This window comes from Ambystoma mexicanum, chromosome 3p (genome assembly GCF_040938575.1).
Source record: "Ambystoma mexicanum isolate Mex_15411 chromosome 3p, UKY_AmexF1_1, whole genome shotgun sequence".
Classification (NCBI taxonomy): Eukaryota; Metazoa; Chordata; class Amphibia; order Caudata; family Ambystomatidae; genus Ambystoma; species Ambystoma mexicanum.
The window spans coordinates 552,877,776-552,900,756 of record NC_090925.1 but is presented as its reverse complement, the minus strand read 5'-3'; the positions used below and the strand labels follow the sequence as shown (position 1 = coordinate 552,900,756).

At 42.9% G+C, this 22,981-nt stretch overlaps 1 protein-coding gene across 1 annotated transcript in view; it reads right to left on the bottom strand.

The window, feature by feature from the left end:
- Positions 1-22,981, bottom strand: part of PREX1 (phosphatidylinositol-3,4,5-trisphosphate dependent Rac exchange factor 1) — a 1,235,108-nt gene that overhangs the window by 726,683 nt on the left and 485,444 nt on the right. The window contains exon 4 of the mRNA XM_069651281.1: positions 18,292-18,396. Within this exon, the coding sequence (XP_069507382.1) occupies positions 18,292-18,396 (105 nt within the window). The remainder of the gene's footprint in view (positions 1-18,291; positions 18,397-22,981) is intronic.

The window sequence follows — 22,981 nt, the reverse complement described above, 5'->3', positions numbered from 1 at the left end:
ATTAAGTATTCTTTGGAAATCTTGGAACAAACTGGTGCTACAGAATGTGGACGTAACAATTATGACTGTGTGGAGATGGACAGGGAGGTATAAGGAGAACTTTATGTGAATCCTTGGGACGGAATTGGCTAGTTTGCGCTCATGACCGCATCACAATGATGTTTTTAGCTCTAGATGCCTGTTGCATTGAACTGAGATTGGGTAGGAAATTCACTGTTGAAGTCTGTTAGGGAGATGAGGCCCATCGGAGGATGATGCTGGGCTAATTTTATAAATTGTAGGACTGATATGGGCAAAGAAAGGTGAGTGTGGGCCGAACAACTGCATTTTGACCCTACTGGTGGATTTCCTGGTGTGATTCGATGGACTATTTTGTTAAGTGCTTGGTGATTTATGTGGTGTTTAAAGAAACAGGAGATTCTAGAACTGTCAGCTCCAGGGATGGCAGCTTGATTGCTGTGCTCCTGTGCCTTGCCTTTTTTTCATGCTCCCTGATATTATACTGTGATTACTATAATAATAACTCGTGAAAGGATGTCAACCCCTGCTACTCCGGATGCTAAACGGCAGAAAGGTGATGAGAAGGATATTTCTGGAGAGACAAGAGAGGACAAACTCTTTGAGATGCTGAGCAAAATGACACTGGACATTGGAGAGATAAAGACGGCCCTTTTAAAATCTGAAGAGAAGTTTTCCACAGTGGTCAAAAGAGTGGATTCTGTTGAAGATCACTTGAATGTGGTTGATGAAAAAACTTTAAAAATGATGGACCAGGTAAGGGAATTGAAGATGGACAATGAGAGGATTACTATGAAGCTCTCAGAGCAAGAACATTTTTCACGGAGAAATAATCTTCGTTTTGCTGGTTTTCCAGAAAATGCAGAAGGAGGTAACATCATTGACTTTCTAAATAAGACCTTACCTAAATTGCTAAATATTGATGCAGCTGTTTCATTGGATTTGGAGAGGGCCCACCGGTCTCTTGGACCTAAACCAGCCCTGGGTGAGCGGCCAAGACATATTATTGTTAAATTCCTGAGATTCCCTGTGAAAGAGTTGGTGCTGAGGAAAGCCCGGGAGCTGATGGACCTTGCCTGGGGTGGAAACAAAATAATGGTGTTCATAGACCTGAGTAAGGATATCATGGATAAACGGAAAACTTTTATTGGGGCTAAGATTGAAGCTCGTGAGAAGAACCTAAAATACTACATGGTTTATCCAGCAATTTTGAAGATTGTAGTAGATGGTCGACTGCATTCATTTACTGAGAGCAAACTGGCTGAGAATTTCCTAACTGACTTGGATTTGGACCCAATGGAAGGCACTTCATCTGGTCTGGGGGCCAGGGAGAGACTGAGGAGGGAAAAAGGGTCGATCTGTCTGTGGTGGTAGCAGATGCTTAACTGCACGTATTTTCTTTTTTTAAATAATATTTTACTAGTTTTATTACTTTTCTATTGCTTTTAATGGATGAAAATGGCCGCCGCCTGTACTCCGTTATTCACAACGGTTTCGAATGTTTTTATTTACTTATACTTTTTCCCGGAATAAGAGTGGCGTTTGCCTTCCCGTATGGTGAATTTAGAGTAAAGCACCTTGTTGTTCTGTTTTCATTACGTACGACGTAACATGGCTGACATGGATTGTACTTCCTGATTCAGTCAAACATGATCGGGATGGTGCAATGGGAACGGAACTCCGCTGGATCACTCTGTGGCTTCTAGCCCGTCATGATCAAGTGCTTCAGCCACTCACATGGATCCCTCCAGTGTTCGGAGCTTCAACTTGCACAACCTTGTTCCGGCTCACCTCATGTGGAGTCCCCGCTTTCCTCTCCGCAACTTGGTAAGCCTGCGACATTTACATAACATTGTTACGGGGGGTTTGCGTTGGCTCATACATCCCGTGGCTGTCACCTAAATGAACGGACTTGTGCCTCATGCTCATACAGTAACTTGAGAGCGTACTTGTCCGCCGCTGGCCTGATACATGTCCCTCAATGCTTTTGCTGCATTTAATCGTGCTGTGTAGTCTGCCTATACTGCCAATGGATGCACCGCAATCCCCTGCGTGCCCCTTTCATGGCGTGCCAAGTGCGCGTCTGCTGTCACCCATTATCTGTATTCTCTTCATTCATTGCCTTCGCTTCATGGGGGTGCTTTATTATGTGAACATGTGACCAGCTGTTTTTTGGATGAGCTGGGGCATAATGGAACAAGATTCTGATGCTCCGGGGAGATTCATTGGATCACCCTTTCACTGGAATGGATTGCACACGCCCGATTTCTACTGTAATGGAGATGGAACTCAGTGAGCATCATTGCGGGGACCGGGGCCACATCGAAAGGAGGGAGACTCCCACAAGACTTAAGGTGATATGGAGGAATTCACCCAACATTCAGTCAGAGCTGTAATGCACCACCCAATACGAACGTGCTGGATTTGAGGAAAGTTCTAGGTTATGGGACTTTGGAGCTGTGCACTGGAGTTGCGGCTGGGAGACTGGATATGGCACTTAGATGGCATCTGGTTGTTTTTCTGGTTTGCATATATGATTGAAACACCCCCCCTTTTTTTCTCTTTGAACAAGAATGTTCAAGGGCCCTGTGTTATTTCTTTAAGTGGTTACGACTAGTTGCACTCTACAGTTCATGAATATTCCACTGTTGTGATATTCTCTGCTGGACTATTTCAGTGTGCTGGACTGTTCTGGGATGCTGCTGTATAGGTGTACATGTGACCTTGGAGGAGGGTTGTTGATCTTTTGAAGGGGGAGGGGGATTGTGCAATATTGAAATGTCATCCCTTACAGACCTTTTTGCTACTGCAGTACCCCTGAGAGACGAGTCATATGGTTGCAGATGTTTTCGGGAGGGGGTAGCACATAACTTTCATTTGAATACGGGAGGTTCTTGGAGGCATTCATCTTCAATGCTCCATGGTTCATTTTATTTTGGTTTCCTGTTGCTTACACTCATTTCCTCATCCCTCTCTTTCTATATTTTGTTCTGTCAATGGGGGGGGGGGGGGGGTAGTCTGATTTTTTTGGGGCCCGGATACTGTTATGAGGGTTTCTTGAGTCAGATTAGATATGGGTTGAATGTTTTATGTGTTCTGTGGGTCTACTTGGAAACTGATCTTTTTCATATCCGGTCTCCTAGGGGGGTAGGGGTATGGTACTGAGATTTTTGCAGGCTGACATATTTATTTCATGGACCACTTGTCTCATGTTGACTGTGGGGTTTAAATGGGGAATGGTGTAGTGGGTTTATAGTGTGTTAGTAGTTGCCTTTGTAGGGGCTTTGAGTTTTGTGGTTGGGGAGTTGTATATATATGGAGTACTGAGGTGTGAACGTGTTTTTACCTGATCTGGATGTGGGGGGTGGGTGGTAAAAAGGGAATTCACATGATCTAGATTGATTTCGGGGGGGGGGATACTATTGTGAATTACTTTATATAAGGTTTGGGTTGGAGATTTGTCTCTGGTGGGTATGGTTCAGAATGGTTTACTTGATGTATATAATAAGGCATGTGTTAGGTCCGCTGCTTATCGGACTGGTTTTTTTGTGCAAAGCTTGTACTTTCTATCTGTTTGTTCGTTTAAATGTTTTGTTGTGGTTGTGTCTATGTACTTTTTTGTTTTTATTTTTTGGAACTCTGCCTTTGACCTTGATGGTTACTGCTCCTATGATACTGTTCTAATTTGGGAGTTATGGTTGCGTTGACCTTTGTTTCTTGGAATGTTAAGGGGATTGGGAATGTTGTGAAACGACGCAAGGTTCTAGCAAGATTGTGGAGGAGTGGTGCTGATGTAGTGTTTCTTCAAGAGACTCATCTGGACGAACAAACTGAAAAATACTTGGCCAACTCCAAATATTCTCGAGTTGTTATGATTCTAAATCTAGAGGGGTCAGTATCTTGTTTAGGAAAGGCTTGTTGTTTAAGATTGAAAAGACAGTTATGGATGGGGAAGGTAGAATCCTGTTACTTGATGTGCTCATTGATGGGAAAAAAATGACATTTGGATCTGTGCATGCGCCATGCTCGCCAGCGGTTTCTTTTCTTGATCAATTGAGCCTTTTGTTGGATGGTATGGAGGGTGATTCATTAGTGTTGGGTGGTGACTTTAATCTAGTGATGGATAGTAAAAAGGATTGTAGATCAGAGTGTAAATATTATAATGAGAAGATTAGTGAGGAACTCAGGACATTTGTGTTCAAATACAATCTTATTGATATATGGAGGGAACTTCATCGTGGTGAAGAAGAGTTTTCCTTTCATTCGCCTGTTCATGATTCTTTCTCCAGAATTGATTATTTCTTTATTAGTATGGCTTTGAGTGATCAAACGATCTCAACAAACATACTAGAGAGAGGTATCTCAGATCATGCTCTGTTGGACCTCCATTTGATTTTGGATAGTAAGAGTACTAAGACGAGGAGGTGGAGGATGCAAGCTGAAATGCTGAAGGATAATTTGGTTGTAGTGGGCTTGGAGGGTTTCATTGGTCATTACTTTAACGAAAATTTAAACTCAGCCAGTATTAAGTCTGTTTGGGACTGTTTTAAGGCGGTTTTGAGGGGTGAATTGATTAGTAGAGCTGCCCATGTGAAGAAGAAAAAACAACATTTGATTAGTGATTTGGAGGCAGAGATTAACAATTTGCAGAGGGTCTGTGCTACTAACGGTTCAGGACAATCCAAACTGAAATTGCGTAAGTTGGAGGCGGAATTGGAGACCCACATTCAAAACTTGGCAAGTAAGAGTTTGTTTTATTCGAAACAGACGTCCTGGGAATCGGGTGATCGTAATGGCAAACTATTGGCGTATAAGCTTAGGGAGATGGTGTCTGATTCATATGTTTCTTCTATCTAAACTGATGGGGATGTTACTTTAAATAGAAATGGCGATGATATTTGTAGATACTTCAAAGGTTATTATGAGGCATTGTATGGAGAAGATTGTGACCCGACGTCTGATAGACTGGACACATTTTTTGAGACAATTTCACTCTCACGCCGGACTCTGGAAAAGCGTACCTCTCTTGATGCTGCAATCGAGGTTGCTGAGGTTAGTTTGGCTTTATCGCAAATGAATGATGGAAAATCGCCGGGTCCAGATGGTATTGTCTCAGAATTTTATAAAACATTTGATGTTCAATTGGCACCTATTTTGTGTGAACTTTATAATGATTTTGTTATATCGGGTATGATGTCTGATTCCATGAAAGAGGCAATGATTGTGGTGATCCCAAAACCTAATAAAGATCACACTAGATGTGGAAATTACAGGCCTATCTCAATGCTAAATGTGGACCATAAAATGTTCACAAACATTTGGGCTAACAGATTGGGTTTATGTATGAGAGATCTGGTTGATGGGTCACAGGTGGGTTTCATTCCAGGGAGATATGGTTATGACAATATTCGAACAGTGTTAAATGTGGTTGGCCCGATTTTTATGAGGATGGTAGATTGTATTCAGAATGATGTTAAGGCCCGGGTGTTGGTTAATGGGGTGGTTTCGGATCCATTTCAGTTGTTAAGGGGCACGAGACAAGGCTGTCCGTTGTCACCTTTTTTGTTTGATTTGGCGTTGGAACCTCTTGTTACTTATCTTAGACAATGTGAGATTATTAAAGGTATTAATGTTGGGAAGGTTGAAGTGAAGGTTCTATCGTATGCTGATGATATGCTCCTTATGTTATCGAATCCAGAAGTGTGTGGAGATGTAATAAAATCAATGTTTCAAGAAGTGGGTGAATTGTCAGGACACAAGGTGAATTGGGACAAGACTGAGGTTTTCCTTTGTCTGGTCGGCGTGTGAATACGGTTTTGAGCTCGTGGAATTGTAAATGGTCTCCAGAGGGGGTTAAATATCTAGGAATTCATATTATTGGGGACTTGAAGAAATTACTGCAATATAATCTGGATTTGGTGAATGCGCAAATGTCATTATTGATTAGGACATGGGAGAGATTGACTCTGAATCTGTGGGCAAAGATCAATGCAATTAAAATGGTTCTTTTGCCAAAAATCTTGTATGTTATTCAGTCCATCCCGTTGTTGTTGTATAAGAAGCAGTTACTTAAGATTGAGAAACTTTTTTCTTCTTTCTTGTGGGGTTCTGGTAAGAGGCCTCGGGTTCCGAAATACATACTAGTACAAAAAGTTGAAGATGGAGGTTTTGGATTCCCTGACTTGATGAAATACTATAAGGCGTTTGTACTTAAAAAAAGCTCATATTACTTTAGGTATAGAGTGGTGAATGAACCAATTTGGTTGCGTATGGAAAGGGTGTTTGTGCTCCTTTTGACTTGAGATCCATATATAGTATGGATAAATTGCCAATTAAGAGATTGAAGTTGCGCCCAGTTGTGGCTACTAGACAAGTAATTGGGGAGTGGTTTCGGGATAATGATATGAGTTATGGATTCAGTAGAGATGCTTCTATATGGTACAATGCTGCTTTGCAGATTGATAATAAATGTTTGAGTTGGCTTAGTTGGATTAATAAGGGTATCCTGAAATTGGCAGATGTATTGGATGGGGATAGGTTGTTGAGTTTTGAGGCGTTAGTGAATAGGTAGGGTTTGAGGTGAAGTGAATTGAATAGATACTTGGCTTTTGAAAATTTGATAACTTGTAGACTGGTTTTGGCTGATGGTTCTATTGGAAATAAACCGGAGATTGCTACCTTATTGGAAGGTCTGGAATATGGAGTGCGTACTTATATGCAATTTATGCCTATTAATGAGAAACTTCGGGAGGCATGGTCTAGATTAAGAAATATTTGGTCTGATGATGTCCTGGATGAGATTTCTGAGTTGGATTGGAAATACATTCTAAAGGTTAATTTGCACTTGGGTCCTGATATGGGCTTACGATTAATTCGACAAAAAATTATTGGGAAGGTGTATTGGACACCTGTTAGGATGTTTAGATTGGGGCTCCGACCGGATGATTTGTGTTGGAGTTGTAACAGTGATAGAGGTACTTTAGTGCATTTACTGTGGGATTGCCCGAGAGTGCTGGAGTTTTGGACAGCAGTGATTGATAGAATTGATTTGATTTTTGATGTATTTTTGCGGAGGTCAGCGGTGAATGTCATCTTACTTTCCCGTAAAGATAGGAGTGGTCGAATTGCGAGACATTCTTGTTGGATTGATAGGGCCATTATGGTGGCTATTAAGTTAATACTCAGGGTTTGGAAATCAAGGAAGAAACCTAATGTTGATGAGTGGCTGACGGAATTACATATGTTGGCACAGTATGACAAGGTTTCATTTCATAATAAAGGTAAGGATGAAGATTATTTGAGATTGTGGGGTCCTTTTATGGCCTTGTATGACTGATGGGGAGATGGCATTGTTTTGGCGGTAATGGTATTCGAGGTGTAGAGAGTGGGGTTCCTTTTTTTTTTGTCTTGTCTTGTGTGGTTGTGGTTATTTTTGATGATTATGTTTCACTATGGTTGGTTTTCTGCTTGAAATGAACTATTTAAGATGCTCTTGTCAGTTTGTACATTTCATGCTTATACTGTCTGTGAAACATTGTTTCTCTTATTGTTGTTTATGAGAAAACTAATAAAGTGTTGTTAAAAAAAAAGAAGAAGAAACAGGAGTGAGGATATTTTATCGTTCATTTACCTTGTATCTTTTTTTTTTTTTAGATGAAATGTGTTTCAATTGTGGTGTTAGGCAAGGTTGTGTAACATGTTTTTATGCTTCATATGGAATGGAATATAGTTTAAGGTCTTATTTAACAGGAGACCAAGTCATTTAGTCTTGCTTTTAGACTAAAATGGTTTTATTAAAGACTATTTTTCATATTTTGAGCATGATGGAAACATGTCTATAGTTGCGTGTGGGTTCGTGCAAGAAATAATTGTGACCTAGCACTTTGGGGGTGGGCTGCTCCTTTTGGGATCAATGTGATCACTGCGACCCTCACAATTGTGACGGCCGAAAATGCTGACTTCTTTTTTTTGTTAAACCCCTTTACACCACATATATATGCGGGCAGAGACCCCCTGTATCCCCCCCTTCAATATTATATCATATACCCCCCACATTTATATGTGGTATAAGGGGTGGGTCTAAAAAAAAAAATTAAGTCGCCATTTTCGGCTGTCGCAATTGTGAGGGTGACAATTTTGCCCATTACCCTCCTTTTGGGGTGAGACAAGCCCAATATGCATACCAATCTCAATTGCTAGGTCATGTCTCTTTTGCAGCTGACCACAGAGTTTATGCCATTAACTGAGTATCTAAAGAGAGGAGTTTTCAATGTCTTCCCAAATCTCAAGTGATCCCCGGTCTTTACCAAATTCCACAGCTTAGAGTTAACATGTAAAATGCACTGCTAGCTATGGTCACTTTCCTGAGCCTTGGTGCTTGCCAGAGCCGTGCAGAAGCAGACCACATCACACTCCACAGAGAATAATTAGCAAACTGTTCATCAAGATTATTCGTAAAATGCTCAGTGCACGTTACACATTGTTTTTGATTGGACAAGTACATAAATGTAGAAATGGAGTTAATGTATGCAGTGAAATATGTTCATAGCTGCATGGGTGTAGAAGTGTCTGAGGTGTTACATTTTTAACGTGCTTCAAGCTTTACATGTTATACTTTTGGAGCCACAAATGGATTATTAGCCGAGATGTGAAAACATAAAGGGGCTTTTACTATCGGTGCCCCTTGTAGGATCTTTATGATGCAGCAGCTTTTATTTTGAAATCTTTAAACATCCACCGCCAGGCACAGGTGCAGCTGAATGGTTGGCTTGGTCAGGGTGTCATGGGGTAACACTGGTGCCAGATGGGATGGAGCCGGTATATCTCAGTGCGCAATATCTCAGATCCATCCAATTCCCAACACTCCGTAGAGGCAATAAGGGACAGCCTAACTACCATGAAATAAACTAGTGCACAGATTCCAAGAAACCACAGTATTCCAAATAGTTCAGATGTAGGTGGAAGGGTGATGAAGAATGTGAGTAAGGACCATTGCCTCCATCAGATAGACCATTAAATAAGGCAATTCATTTGCTCTTCCAATGGATACCCACCCAAACGGTATTATGATTGGCAACAGATTATGAATAACTAATACCCTAGATGAGAAACTTCCGCAAGAGTAACTTACCAAAAAAGGGCATGCTCCCCTACAAGAGTATCAAGGAAGTAATACTTGTCAGAAGTAGGTAGAGACAACTAAGTGGCAGTCGGATCACTGGCCAGCGAGAGAACAATCCTCTGCAAGGCGGAAGAAGACATGCGATCAATGGTTGAATGTGCCAGAGACTTCAAGGACTTCCTTTGTCACCAGATTGGACCATGCCATAATGCATATGATAATCAGCCAAGATGTAACCTGTTTGGTTAGGGTCTTGACCACCCGAGGGCAAGCAAGCCCAATAAACAGCTCATTGTCTATACACTACTTTTTGGACCAAGATGCACAGAAACTGAGCACCACCTTCGGATCAAGGCATCAAAAAATTCTCTCCCACCTCAGTAGGATGTGGAGAAGGGAAGAACACATGCACCTTCTGAGAGCTGAAATTCTGAGATTGTGTTTTGAGATCCTGGGCGACTTCAAAGAGCTGTCTTTTATAGAAGCGCAAAGCAATCCAGACCTGGCCTCTTTGCCCATAATGAAGGTCCAGAAGATCTACTTAAAGATTGATGATAAATTTGCTAATGGACATATGACTGGAAATCCCCTCTGTGGCTCTTCTGCGCTCCTAATCTGAAATCCCCCGTCTTGCATTCTCTCTCACCTCAGTCATTAGTTGGCACTGAAGAATGAATTGCTTCAGGCAAGACCTCCACGTTTTGTTTACTGACTCTCCCTGTAGCTCATTTCGTTCAATTAGCTGCTAGTCCACACACAACACTATGTATGAGCACCTTCAATGCATCCATCATCAGGTCACGACATTAAGCCTGGCCCATTTAAAGAGGTGGTCCTAACTCTTCTCCTAAAGAAGCCAACTTTGTATTTTTATTTTTAAACAGGCATTTTTTGCCACTTTTTCAACCTCCACTACTCTGCAGAATTATGGCAGCTATCTGCATTTATTCAACATGTAATTTTCATCGAGACATGCTAGGTCCTCTGCAGGCAAGGTTTACCTAGAAAGAGGCATTGAGTCAGTATGAATCACAGTAGTGGACAACCTTGAGACATGAGCGTGCTGGTGCTATTGAACTTGACAGCAATCTCCGATGCCGTGGACCATTCTTTTCTGATCTCCCATTTAACAGATTCTGGTGTTCGGGGGATCAGTGAGGAGGTGGATTGAATCCTATTTCCCCCTCACAGCAATTCACACCAGAGTTAGTCTGACAAAGATTGGCTTCCCCCTGCCTCTATCTTTTTGGGGTGTGGTGAACACAATGGCAAGTGGCTGCATTTGGGTATTCATCCACTGATAAGATGCCAGGGATCTGTAGGATTATCCACGCCCCCAAAACCATTGCACATGTGGATCCGACATTGACATCTGTCACTTTCAATCTACTGAAGTCCTAAACTACGTCTTCATGGAAGATATGGTGACAAGCGAGTGGCTGATTCCCAAAGCAGCCGTCTGTGGCATGTGGAAAAATTGGATGCGGCTTGGGTATTGTTCGGCTTGATTTATGCTTGGTTCAAAATGGCACGGGCGCGCAATGCATTCTGGGAGCGCTCGTAGCCATGTTGGATATTTACTTCACTCCGCAGTGAAAGGCTGCACACATTTTGCTGAAGTGTTAGATTCACAGTGCTGAGACAAACATGCTTTTTCAAACTTGGTATGCAGTCAAGGCCATTTCTGCTGGGAAAAGCTCATGTTGTTATGACTTGCTACTGTTCTCCGTGGAGCATGTTTTTAGAGCAGGGAGGCCCTGCGTTCCTTGGGGGGAGCTCTCGATTGACCCAGCTGGCAACCGACGGCTGTTCCTCCACTGCGCAGGTGAAATTCCAGAAGGTTCGAGAATGAACTCCCCTTTTGTGGAGTTCCTATATATGCGGAAACCCAGAGGGGGTCAGGTGAGACTTCAGCCAGAGAAGAACGCTCTGTCTGGCCTTCCTGTGAGCTGTGGCACTCTCGGCCTGGCTGCCCCCGGAGTCTTCCAGCCGCTTCTGGACGAGATGAGGACTTCAATTAAGCTCACAGTGATGTATTTCTTTTGACTTCTTTACTTCTTCTGTGATCTATGTCCATATTATTTTTATGAGTCATTTCTATGTACTTATAATCTTTGAATAAAAGCCGTAAAGAGTTGATTATCTTCTAAAGAGTGCGTGGCTGTGAGTTATTGTGTCTGTCTGTTTATGGGTTGAAGTATTTGCTCTATAATTGCATTGGTGATTTATGGTTGTTCCGTGCACTTTTCGGGGTAGAGCAGTACAGGTATATGCAGGTTTACCTAAGCAGGGGCATGAGGCTGTGAGGGCGCTGCAATTACACCCAATCTTGGCTATTTAAAGGTTCATGGATCCAGATGGTCCTTGAAAATATGTAATAACCTGTGGGTGAAATGTCTACATTAGAATACACATTTTATTAGGATGGGTAAATGATTAAATGACAAGTAGACACAAAGCGGTGTCGGGAAATGTACGTTTTAATCAAACAAAGTTTCTGAATAAGCCGTCAACCAAGTAGCATCCTCAGAATTGAGCCAAATACAAATGATTCGTTAAAGTACACAGTCGCCCAGAGCTGAACATGAAGCCCAATAGCTGTTCACATGAACACATTGTGTTTCAAGCTTAATAAACATATCTAGCTGCTAAGTTTCTCAGTTCCAGGCATGATACCTCAAGTCAGTCCTGATCTTTCTCATTGCATGCTGGGACTTTTAGTTTAGTTTTTCCCATTGTACATATGCGCCTAGAAGTCCCAGCATGAAATGGGAAAAGTCAACGCTGTCTCAGGGTGTTGTGCATGAAACAGGGAAAGGGGGCAGCTGTTAACACAGTTGGGGGAAGAAAAACGTTTTAAAAGGTGTTCCCATGTTTCTTTTATTTCCCTTCGTTGTCATTAAGGTGTCATACTGATTTAAAGTGGGCAAGCCAGAAAAAAAATTAAAACAGGTAGGGACCAGATGAATAAAAGGCAATTGTATATGCAAAGCTGGTGGTAGTCAAAGTGGCAGACTTGTAACCTGTGAGTTTGAACAGACTGGACAGTGGGATTTGCAAACACTATTGTGAATCGTACACATTGCAACATCTTCAGAGTTGTAAGGTAGATTAAAGAGAAAGTTTGTTCCCCTCCTTGCTTTCAGCTTACATGGAAATCAATTGTTTCTGGCTTCTGGCGCAGTCTCAAAGCATTGAATGTTATGTTTGTTTTATGACATTTATAAAAGGAACTAATAGGCATTATTATGGCGTTGAAGCACTATTGGAACCCAAAACATGTCTGGGGATGCCTGTGGTCTCATGCAGAAGGGATGTGATGTAGCAGTTCAGGTTTGACTGCCCCTTTTAGGGCGGGACCAACCCTGATTTGCATATCGGCTTTCCCCTTTATGTAATGGCTTGGCAGGTGACGAACCATGGTCTGGAGGGTTGCCCAGAAAGATTAATTCTAAACCTTCCAGCCATCACCTCTTTTGTTTTGGGAATTCAGTAAACCATAATCTCAACATGATTAGACTGTACATTACACTGCAGGAAAATTGCATTTGCTGTAATGCTAATTTAACAGTGGTCATGTGTTGGGTGTGAACCACTGTGCGTTAGATTATACAAGTTGATTGCTGGCATGAGAATGGTATTGCATTTGGGGGACCATCTGCAATGGATACACCATTGTTGCAAAGGTTTGGATAAGAAGTTGCAGGCATGATTGTCTATGCCAAAGAAACTGAATACAGTTGTGGGATCTGCAATCGTTGTACATTACGGTAAAATGACAAGGACTCTGCCAAGGACTCTGCCAGAGCTGATAAGTAACGTAACATTATCTTCAAAATGTGATATATGTTTGGTGTGGAGAACTATGTATTTTACAGTGTAGGAGATTCTGCCACCTAGGCCTGCAGCAACTGACTGCAGTATATCACAGCCTGTCATTGTTAGTGTGGCCACTGCACAGAGATTTCAAATAGTGTAATATTCCATTTGAGCCAAGTCACAATTCCACAACCCCACCTAGTAACCATCGCTGGAAGTACACCTCCAGTTCAGCGCCACATCAGCAAGGTATTGTGGGTATGCAAATTAGCTCAAGAGCAAGCCATTTGCTCCAGGAAATGTCCTTTGCTTAAAGGGCAGTGCTCCCTTTATACATAGCTAAATCAACCCAAGACAGAAATTTCTCAAGACTGTAGACAACTACATACCTGGTTCCACCCTTATTAGAGATAATCACTGTAGTATAGTCTGACAGTCTTGTGGTTGGAGCATGTTTTACAAGTACCTGCTAAATTATAGTGGGTTTAAAAAACAGCACACTATTTCTAACTCGCCAAGAATCCATGATCAATAGCCAATGACCAGGACACATTTTGAGCGCCTGATATATAGATACACGCAACTATTGCCTTGCCAAATTCTGTTAACAAAAGCGAGGTGCAGCTTAAATAGCTTCCAAGATGGCCACCGGCCATTGTTGTGCATGTAGTCCCCAGAAACCAACAACAGCATTTCCAGACTTTTTTTTAGTAGCAAGCTTGTGGCTTAAATCACAAATGGGCACTGTTGTTATGACCTTGCTTGCCTCAAGTTTCTTTATGCCATTCGCAGTCCCAATCTTCTCCTGCAATGGTGGTCCTAACAGATGTCCTCCATGCTATGCAACTCCTCTCCACAGTGGTGCCTGTATGTGGTTGCCCTATCTGACCTACGGAAAACTGGTGTGACGAATGAGATTGTGCAGCTTCCCAGTAGCATTTCCACCTCTTTGGTGGGCTATGCATCTTTCTGCAAGGATTCCTTCTGGCACACAGGAATCTGAAGCAATGGCAGTCGTCTCACACGGTTTCTTGTAAGCAGCTCTGAGTCTTGGTTTGGGAATCTCTGCCAATGTCACTACTGACAGGGGACTGTGTGGCAATGCAGGATGCAGCAGTGTTTCTTGGAAGCACACATGGGTTTTTGTTAGGGAAGTGTCCACGAGGGTCCTAACTGGCAGAAAGGATCCTGCCTGCATCCCTCCTAGGTCCCCTTAGATTTCTGCTGACGTATAACCAGACTAGTACCATGGTCCTCCATCACTGACCTTAGGTATAGCTAGGACTAGGTCTTTGGAAATAAAGTGAGGTGGTACCTTACCACAGCCTACGTCTTAAGAGAATCTCTAGGCCATATTGCTCAGGATGAATTGCTGGTATGAAGTCTCTAGCAATCCCACCACATACTGCTGTCGGGAACAGGCTCTGCAACTCCAGCAGGAGCGGAAGATGGCCCCACAGTGCCCAGTGAACATTCCGTGTGGAATGTTATCTCGCTATACTCGAGTTTCATCAATACGCGCCTAGGGGTTTGGGGGGGGGGGGGTATTGAGGCAAAATAATAAACCCAGACACTCATTTGCCCTGGAGATCGGCAGAAACGAGAAGAAACAGGAAACCAATTAATACATGGCCATCTTCAAAGCTCCATGTTTCCTTTCACTTTTGAACATATGCTTGTGGCTTTAGCCATATACCCTTTCTATCTGCCTAGAGGCGTGTGTATATTTTAATTCCGTCCTACTAGCTCTAGCTTGGTCTGAACACAAGTCCCCGTTTAGAGCACGTTACTAAATTTAAGGTTTTTAAATAACCAAGTGTTTTTTTCTCTTTTCCTTTCAATATTGCAATCAATTTCATTGTACTCGGGTCCTCATTTCTTTTTCTGAACCTTCCTTCTTTTCCTTTGAAGCTCTAAAACCTAACTATTCTAACTAACCTGTGAACACTTAGTATTTATTTCTCAATATGTACACTTTTTACATTAAGAGTGTATTGTTCTCTCATGGTTAATTTCCCTATAAAGTGAGCACCTTCACTGTGCGGTGCTGAGTGTGACAAATAAGGAGACGCTACTTCTTGTTGAGTAGCTTGATTGACACTTCTCAGAGAGCAGAGTCTCTGTAACCAAGTCATAGTGTCTGTGGTGCTGCCCCTTTAAGGGCACACGCACGCAGCGGAGTGACGTTTCACTTCGCCGCGTGCTGTATAAAAAGGGGACGTTCCCTGCCGCATCAAAGCGACCAGGGAGCCCGAACCGAAAGCAATTGTGTGCGAGTGGCCTTTGTGAACGGGGGTGGGGCTCACAGTACCCTGGCTACTGGAGAAACACAACAGTCTCCAACACTGTTGTAATTCATGTGCTGGGTCCCAATCACTGTTCTGCTTCTGTGTGTAGTTTCATGTGTCTGGCCTGTGCACTTTGCGGCCTGTTTTTACAGTCTTTCCTCACAAACAGGAAGTGCCCCGCCGTCTGCGTATGCACCGCACATGTGCCGACTTCAGACTGCACAATCAAAAAAATGATCTGCACTTTTATTAACAATCGACTTATGAGTTTGTGTAACAATTCCTCTGTGCTTCTTAACTGTTCTTCCTTTCAACTTGAAATAACATTCCAGTCAATCTTATCCAAAACTAGTGAATGCTTATTTTCCCAACTCTATATTCGGCTTGTGTTGTGCTGTGCTCCTACCTGGAACTTGCAGGGTTTTCAATGAATTCATTTACTTTTGATAGTTTAGAGGTTATTTTTTTAATTACTGGACCTTTTCAAAAGGACTAATGGCATTGAAAGGCAGTTTAGAACTCCAGAGAAGGTTCCAAGTCAGTAGGCTAGGGCCACTGAACTAACAAACAGCCAGCACCTCCCTCGCCATCCTGAATTGGAAGAGACCTAGACTCCTTGGAAAAATCTAGGTGAGGTAAACAAACACCTTAGAATTTCTCACACAAGTTCACATTCACATGAGTTAACCTTACTTCCAAATGTACTTCATCCACAATTCCTCCTAATCCTTCAAAATCAAGCTACAGGTGGGCCAGATAACTGCCTCCAGGTAGCATATGGCAATGGCACAATTGCCCCGCTAAGGTTTCTTTCCTTGTCTACCGAGTCCCCTCTATGCTTTGGGATTGGGTAAGTCACATGACTTCCTTACAATAGCCCCCAATTAGCCACTTTACCGTTCCTTCAATGCAGCGGCACAAATCCTGATATGAACGCCAAAGAAGGAAATCAACTGGCGGGAGAAGGGAAAGGGTTCAATAGTTTATGCAAGACACCTCAATATAAACAAACACCCAGATGTGTGGGAGCCTTGTGGTTCAGAACTCTCTCCATTTCTCCATTTCTATTCACACCTTCATGTCCACTCTCTGCACTATAGTTTTATTATGTGGTGATGTCATCTTGCAATACATATGTCGACTCCAATTGCCTTTCCAGAAAAGCAAGCCTTGACTTGAATGATAGCAAGTGGCTCAGTACAAGTTGAAAACCTTCTTTTGCAAGTTTCAAAATATACAAGGTTGCAGGTACACAGCAGGTACATTTCTAAAATCCATAGGCTAGCTGGGCTGGGCTGGGCTGGGCACGTAAGTGCAGTACTGCGATGAGTGTCACTTGTGTTGCTTCTGAAGTCATATGAAGCCAGCAAGCTTTGTTTTGGAAGACGTGTTCCCCACCTCAACCCTACCACCCTAAACTGTGTCTGCTGGGCTATCTTCATTGACTGGTCTGCCACACTGGAGAGAGTGCCCAGGCCATCCTAGCCCCCATGAGTGGGCCGGATTCAGGAAGTGGGGCATTCATCATGAGCAGTATGCAGGCCAGCGATACCAGCACATGGTGCCCATGAGCTCTACTAAGGAGAAAGGAAGCACAAACAACACTGTCCAGGTCCAACACCAGTGAAGCAGGGACCACAGCTGTGACAGAGCGTGTCCAGGGATGGCGGGGCCACACAAGTTCCACAACCATAATAGTGGGGTGGGCACTAGGGTGGGAAGGTGGGTAGGGGGGCAATGGCAACAGAACTTTGCAAAGAGTAAAATGGAGATATTCCGAGATCCTAGACCTGCATTGTAGGCTGGAAGGCCACGCTGCAAGAGGGATCCAGTGAAATCTGCACCCCTGCTGCCCCACTTATCCGCTTCACTGTCATTCAACATTGCTGGTGCCCCAGATCATGGTGACCTGAAGTGGTGATTTGCATGAAGTGTGCCAGTGGGGCCCTACCCGATTGGCTGGCTGCCTCTACAGAAAGAGCATGCAATCTAGCACCACGCACTGGCGGCATGCATTTTGTGCTTCCACTGTAGAAAGCATGATCAGACGATGCGCCGTTAGGCCAGGAAAGCTCCGGACCCAGGAACAGATGCTTGGATATCACACGGCATAGACTGCAATTTGAGGCAACGCATGGTCATTTGCCACAAGGCGTTGGTTGCACACCCTGTTGCCCCTGGCTATTCACCTTCTATGCATATGCTGCATGTGTTTTATGGAAAGTGAAATTGCACATTACTTCGTTTGTGCAGAGAAGTTAAAGCCACGTTTAATGTATGCAGCCCGGGGTTCTGACTTCACCCCACTCATGCTTAATGTACGTGTTTAATTCGGTAAAATCATGTTCATTCAGAATGTACCTTATTGATCGAAATAATTTAACCATATACAAACCTTTTTGAATCGCTAATTTTGCAGATACCTTTGGTAGTTTTGGATATTGTATTTTTGCCCTCGGGAGGTCTGGTTAAAAGAAAAGCTGCTAAACCAGCACAAAAGCCCATTGATAACATTTTTTTAAAAAGGCAGCTAGAGGGCAATTACAATGCAGGAGATGAGACAATTTCCTGTTCCATTTCCAATTCATATCGGGAATTTCCTCCAGTCAGAACAGCACAGGTTTGACCTGGCTCCGGGGGGCATGTTGCAAGATGAAGAAATGAACAGCCAAAGAAGGTGTAGCAAGACCGTGTATTGGTGATGACAAGTGTTGCCATTATGCAGAAAACTGGCAGTTGATCGTCCTTTTTCCATAGACTTGATTAAAGCTTGGTAGTTCTAGAGTACCATTTTCTCATCTACCCTCATTTCCAAGCAGTCCAATCTGGGACCGGCAGGACAATGCGTTGGAACTGCTGCTGCTCCAAGCAGGTAGCCATTCAAGTCATGGATTGGCCTAGCTGCATTGCACAGAGCTAGAACACTGGTAGAGCCAAAGAACCACAGAATCGAAGCACGGTATGCATAAATCAGATCAAGGCGCACTGACCGCAGTGGCATCATGTACATCAATGACCTAAAATGGTCTTTTCAACAGCACTTACCAAAAGGAATGCTCGGACCTCAGTGATTTTGTTCAGCTCCATCAACAGTCGCAGTGCCTTTTCATGGTTGCTGCAATATTCTTCATATACACAGAACTTCTCTTTCTAAGAAGAAAAAGACCAATTAGCATCAGACCTGTAGAATTCGGCTTTCAACAGGAATACAACCAAAGCACTCAAGATGGTGGTAAGACCCAAATAGGGAAACCTGCATGTAAAGTTTGTGTTAGTTGGCTTGTCATTTAAAAAAAATACTTTGGTTAGTAGTACCTAGCAAGAAGCCTGAGCAGATACGCAGAAGAGAACCCCTCAATCATTTAATAGATTGTATTGCATAATGGAAATTGAGTAATCATGGATTAGTCACCGTGAATGTCCCTAAAACCGCTCTATACAGCACTGCTATCACCGGGGATGTAGTTTCGGATCACTTGGTAACAGGTTTAGTAATTACCATCCTTCTAATCCAAATAGTGGTGCCCACTTTGCAACCTTGAAGGATGAAGGTATGAGTTAGACCGGAGTCGTATTGAACCCTTGTCCATGCGTCAGCTCCTCATCGGAGACCAGCGTGCTTTGTATATAGGTTTCCACCCTCCAAATCGTGCCCCTCAAACTTCTGTGGTGAGATTTGAGTAAATCGTTGGGAATTCAAGAATCATTCTTAATGCCCTTAATCCTCCCCATGGCCCCAAGGGAAGGGAGAGGCAGCTAGAGAGATTCAAGGTGATTTGTGGTACAACAATTTACTCTTGTAGCACTTTGCAGATCCAAATACATCAGTAAACAGTTTAGTGAGTTAACAAACCAGCATTGGACGGGTGTGCAACCCACAGGTCACTGGTTGGAAAGCAGACAGAGGACTCTCGCCCTTCTAAAGTTGATGAAATGAAGACCAGGGACTGCTACTTATTGGTTGCTGTGGGCGAGGAGGAAACCACACAAAGCATGTGTACTTTGATTTCCTCAAGGTCTGCAGTCTGATCCCTAGCAGCACAAGCGATGTTCGCGATGTTACAGGGAACACCGCCATGCACACAGGACCAGTCATCTGAAATAATGCTCAATGGGAACCAGCAGGGTGGTGCAAATTGGTGATTAGAAAATATCCTCATTGTGCCACCTAACCCAGGTCTGTTATCATTCAGTAGACGCTCACACAGTCCTATTTTGTTCTTCACATTCAGTGACATTCTGGGTATTGCCCTTCCACTAATACATTAACCCAGTAATGTAAGTACAAGAGTCTCCCATGTGACAAGCAACTGTTTGGAACGCCTGATTTAGAGACCGCCATTGCTAGTGCATGCAATACAGAAAAGTATGCATAGAACCGGTCATCTGGTGTGCTTTAGATGCTTTCCCTCCTAAAGCAACTCTGATTGCCATGCACCCGTCAGGATGTAAACTCATACTCTGCAAAAGAGGCCGCATCAGTTCCAAGGCTACCCACAAGCACGTGTTCTGTAAGCAAGCAAGGAAAAGCATTCTCTTCTCATGCACAGTGTACATACAGCAGGCTTCTAAAAACTGTCCATGGCGGTTACAGGTTTTTCCTTGCTTAAACTACCAGCCAAACAGAACACTTTCAAGTAATTTTCCTTGAAGGTTTCTTTTGTCTGCGGTCCTCTCACCTGTTCACTCCTTAGTTAAACAATTTCAGCTGCTGAACGAGCTTCACCTTTTTAGCCGGACCCTACCAAAAATGTTGAGAATGTTTAACACAGAAATTCTGGAAGTTAGGGTTTTGCTTGGATCAGTTCGCCCATGATTTGTGCACCATTTGGCAGGTGTTGCAGCTGGACAATGGACCAAAATATTGTTACTCCCTCTGTATTTAGTAGCATAGACTGGACAGAGTGGTGACATATAAACAGGAAGTAACGGCGACAACGAAGCAGACAGCTAGACTTGAGTAAAGATTGGGATTGACAGAACCAGAGGGCAGCTGTCTAGTGGCAGAACATAAATGGATGTGGGTAAACGCAATCATACAGGTTGAGGCACAAAGAGCCAAGCAAGAGCACCATTAACGGTGGGTAAGAGATGCTCTCTGTGCCACAAGGGCCTCACAGACCCACCATACTGGCACGGCTGTTCTTACTGAAAATCCTCCTATGATCGGCTGCCTCCTGGTGGAGGTGCTGCATTCCCTTTACATTTCCTGGAAGAGCTTTTCAGCACATACTCGGTCAATACGGGCTTGGAATATGCCATCTCTGCAGAAATAGGGATTCACAAGACAGCAGATGCTAACGCTAAAGAGCCGTAGAAAGAATGATCCTTGCCAAGGAAGGCGACTTGTCAGATGGCTGAGTTGACCTGCGGGTATCTGATAAAAGGCCAATGGAAATGAGATTTACAGCAGTGGGAGGCTAGGCTGTGCAAGTGGTGGGAGCCAGTTTAGAGGGATGAATTGTGGGTTTGCGGTATGCTGTGTGCACACAATGATCCTTTAAGAAACAACGGAAAAGGTATTTTAACAAGTCTCTGTTTATGTCCTCGGACCTGGCCACCAATTAAAGGGACATTTTGACAATGCACACATGTTAGGCTTCTGTTTCACTTACGGCAGGTACACCACCTCCAGGAAGATGGTATTAGGTAACATGCCAGTGATTAATGATTGCACCCTCAGACGGTCTCCTACCTCAGGGAGGTTAGTACTACAGCACGAGTGCAATGGATAGATGGTACATTTCAAAAAATACATGCCTGTTGAAGTATCTATTGCAGGAAGCAGCATGTCTGCCGGGTGGCCATTTCTATTGCAAACTACCACTTCATAATCCCTGAAGAAAAGGGACTACCCAGGGCAAGAGGCAGTTTAAAGGGAGTAGTCTCACTATACAAAACAATACAAGGATAAACTCTTGCTGTTGCCTATACTGTGCTTGAGTTAACGTGTTTAGGCTTTGTTCAGAAAATTGATTCGATGGTACGGGACTTGGATTGCGTTTCGATGACCTTTGGACTTTACTGGCTTTTTCCATGCTGCAGGATCTTTAGTGAGGGTCATTAAGTCGCTTTCACCACCTCCTTCAGAGGCGGTTTTTCTTAACTGCCCGAATATATACTTTAGGAGAGCATTTTTGGAGCAAGGTGATCATGGGTTTAAGAGGCAGCTCAGTGAATCAAGTCTCAATTTTTTGAAGATCAATGACTATAATCAATAACATGCTGCACATTGGATTAGAGCTATGAGAAAAGAAAACCCTGAAAAAATGTATGGTAGCCATTCACCATACGCCGTCCTTTGAAGGTGGAGGCTTAATGACCAAATGTATCTTTTTAGCTTTAATCTTCTGCTGATATGGTAGGTTGCCCCGATTTTTTATTTTTTTAATTGTAAAAATATTTTAGTTCATAGCAAATTTCAATTTACATTTATCATATCGTTTTATCATCATAATCGTCATCAACATCATCACCATATTCTGTTCATACATCTCCAAGAAAGAGGAAAATAAGAAAAAGGAGAGGAAATAAAACAGATGTCTACATTATATAAATCTGGCGTTGGTTGGAGCAAAATCATCAACGTTGAGGTATATGCCCCAATATGATGATGACTGGTCAGGAGAGTGGATATCTGTCAGGCTAAATTACTGCCCATAGATCGGTTCATAACCCACAGGGATGTGTACAGTCTTTCATTCCTCTTCCTCCAAGGTTAATAAAAGGAGCACAATTAAATTGCGTAATAATACCTATCACTCAAGCGCCTAGATCCAATTGACTTTCTGAAATACTCCATTATATAATGTTTCTCATAGCTCACATATTAAAGTGACACACAATACCTTTAACATTTTCGCACAAGGGCAGAACAGAAGGAAATACATTTGTCTCACACATACAACAAAGTAGGACATACAAAACCTCTCCTTATTGGATCCTTCTATTCTCTCAGAATTTGGCACCTATTTCCCTACACCTCTATCTTTCAAACCTTCTTGAGGGTCTTGTTTTTTTTCCCCCAACCAAACTCCTATCTTAACCTTTATAATCTTATCCACCCTCTGAACAATCAGATTTTCGTTCTGGTTTCTCTACCGAATCGCCCTTCTTTCAGTCTCTGACCCTATTTTACGCTTGTTACAGTAAACTTTCTTCTGTTCTGGTCTTGTTCAATCTTAGTGCTGCCTTTGACACGGTAGATCACTGAACACTTCTTTCCACTCATCTTTTTGGTTCTCTGACCCCACTCTTCTTTGATTGTCTTTCTGGGCGACCGTTCTTTTAAAGTTACCTAGAAAGGGTCCACTTCCCAGTCTTTCACTCCTATATGATGTCCCCCAAGGCTTGGTACGTGGTCCCCTTTTATATGTCCCACTTTAGCTTCACTTATCTTTGACTTCGGCTTCCAGGTTAAACTGTACACTGATGACAATCAAATGTTCACTTCCATCTCTTCCTTTGATGATTCTATCCACCAGTGCCTCTTTTCTTACCTCTCTGCAGTCAAATCCTGGATAGCCTCCTGTTTTCTTTGTCTTAACCCCCCCCCAAAAAAATGAGATTTTGTTCTTTGCTCCCTCTTTTTCCATTCCCCCTGTGTCTATTTCTTTTCCTCCTCTCAAGCATGCAACCAAGCATGCAATCTTGGTTTTCTCTTTGATTTGTTCTCTTCTTCCCGAGATTGCCTCTGTCGTTCAATCCTGTCAGTTCCATCAATTTAATATTAAGA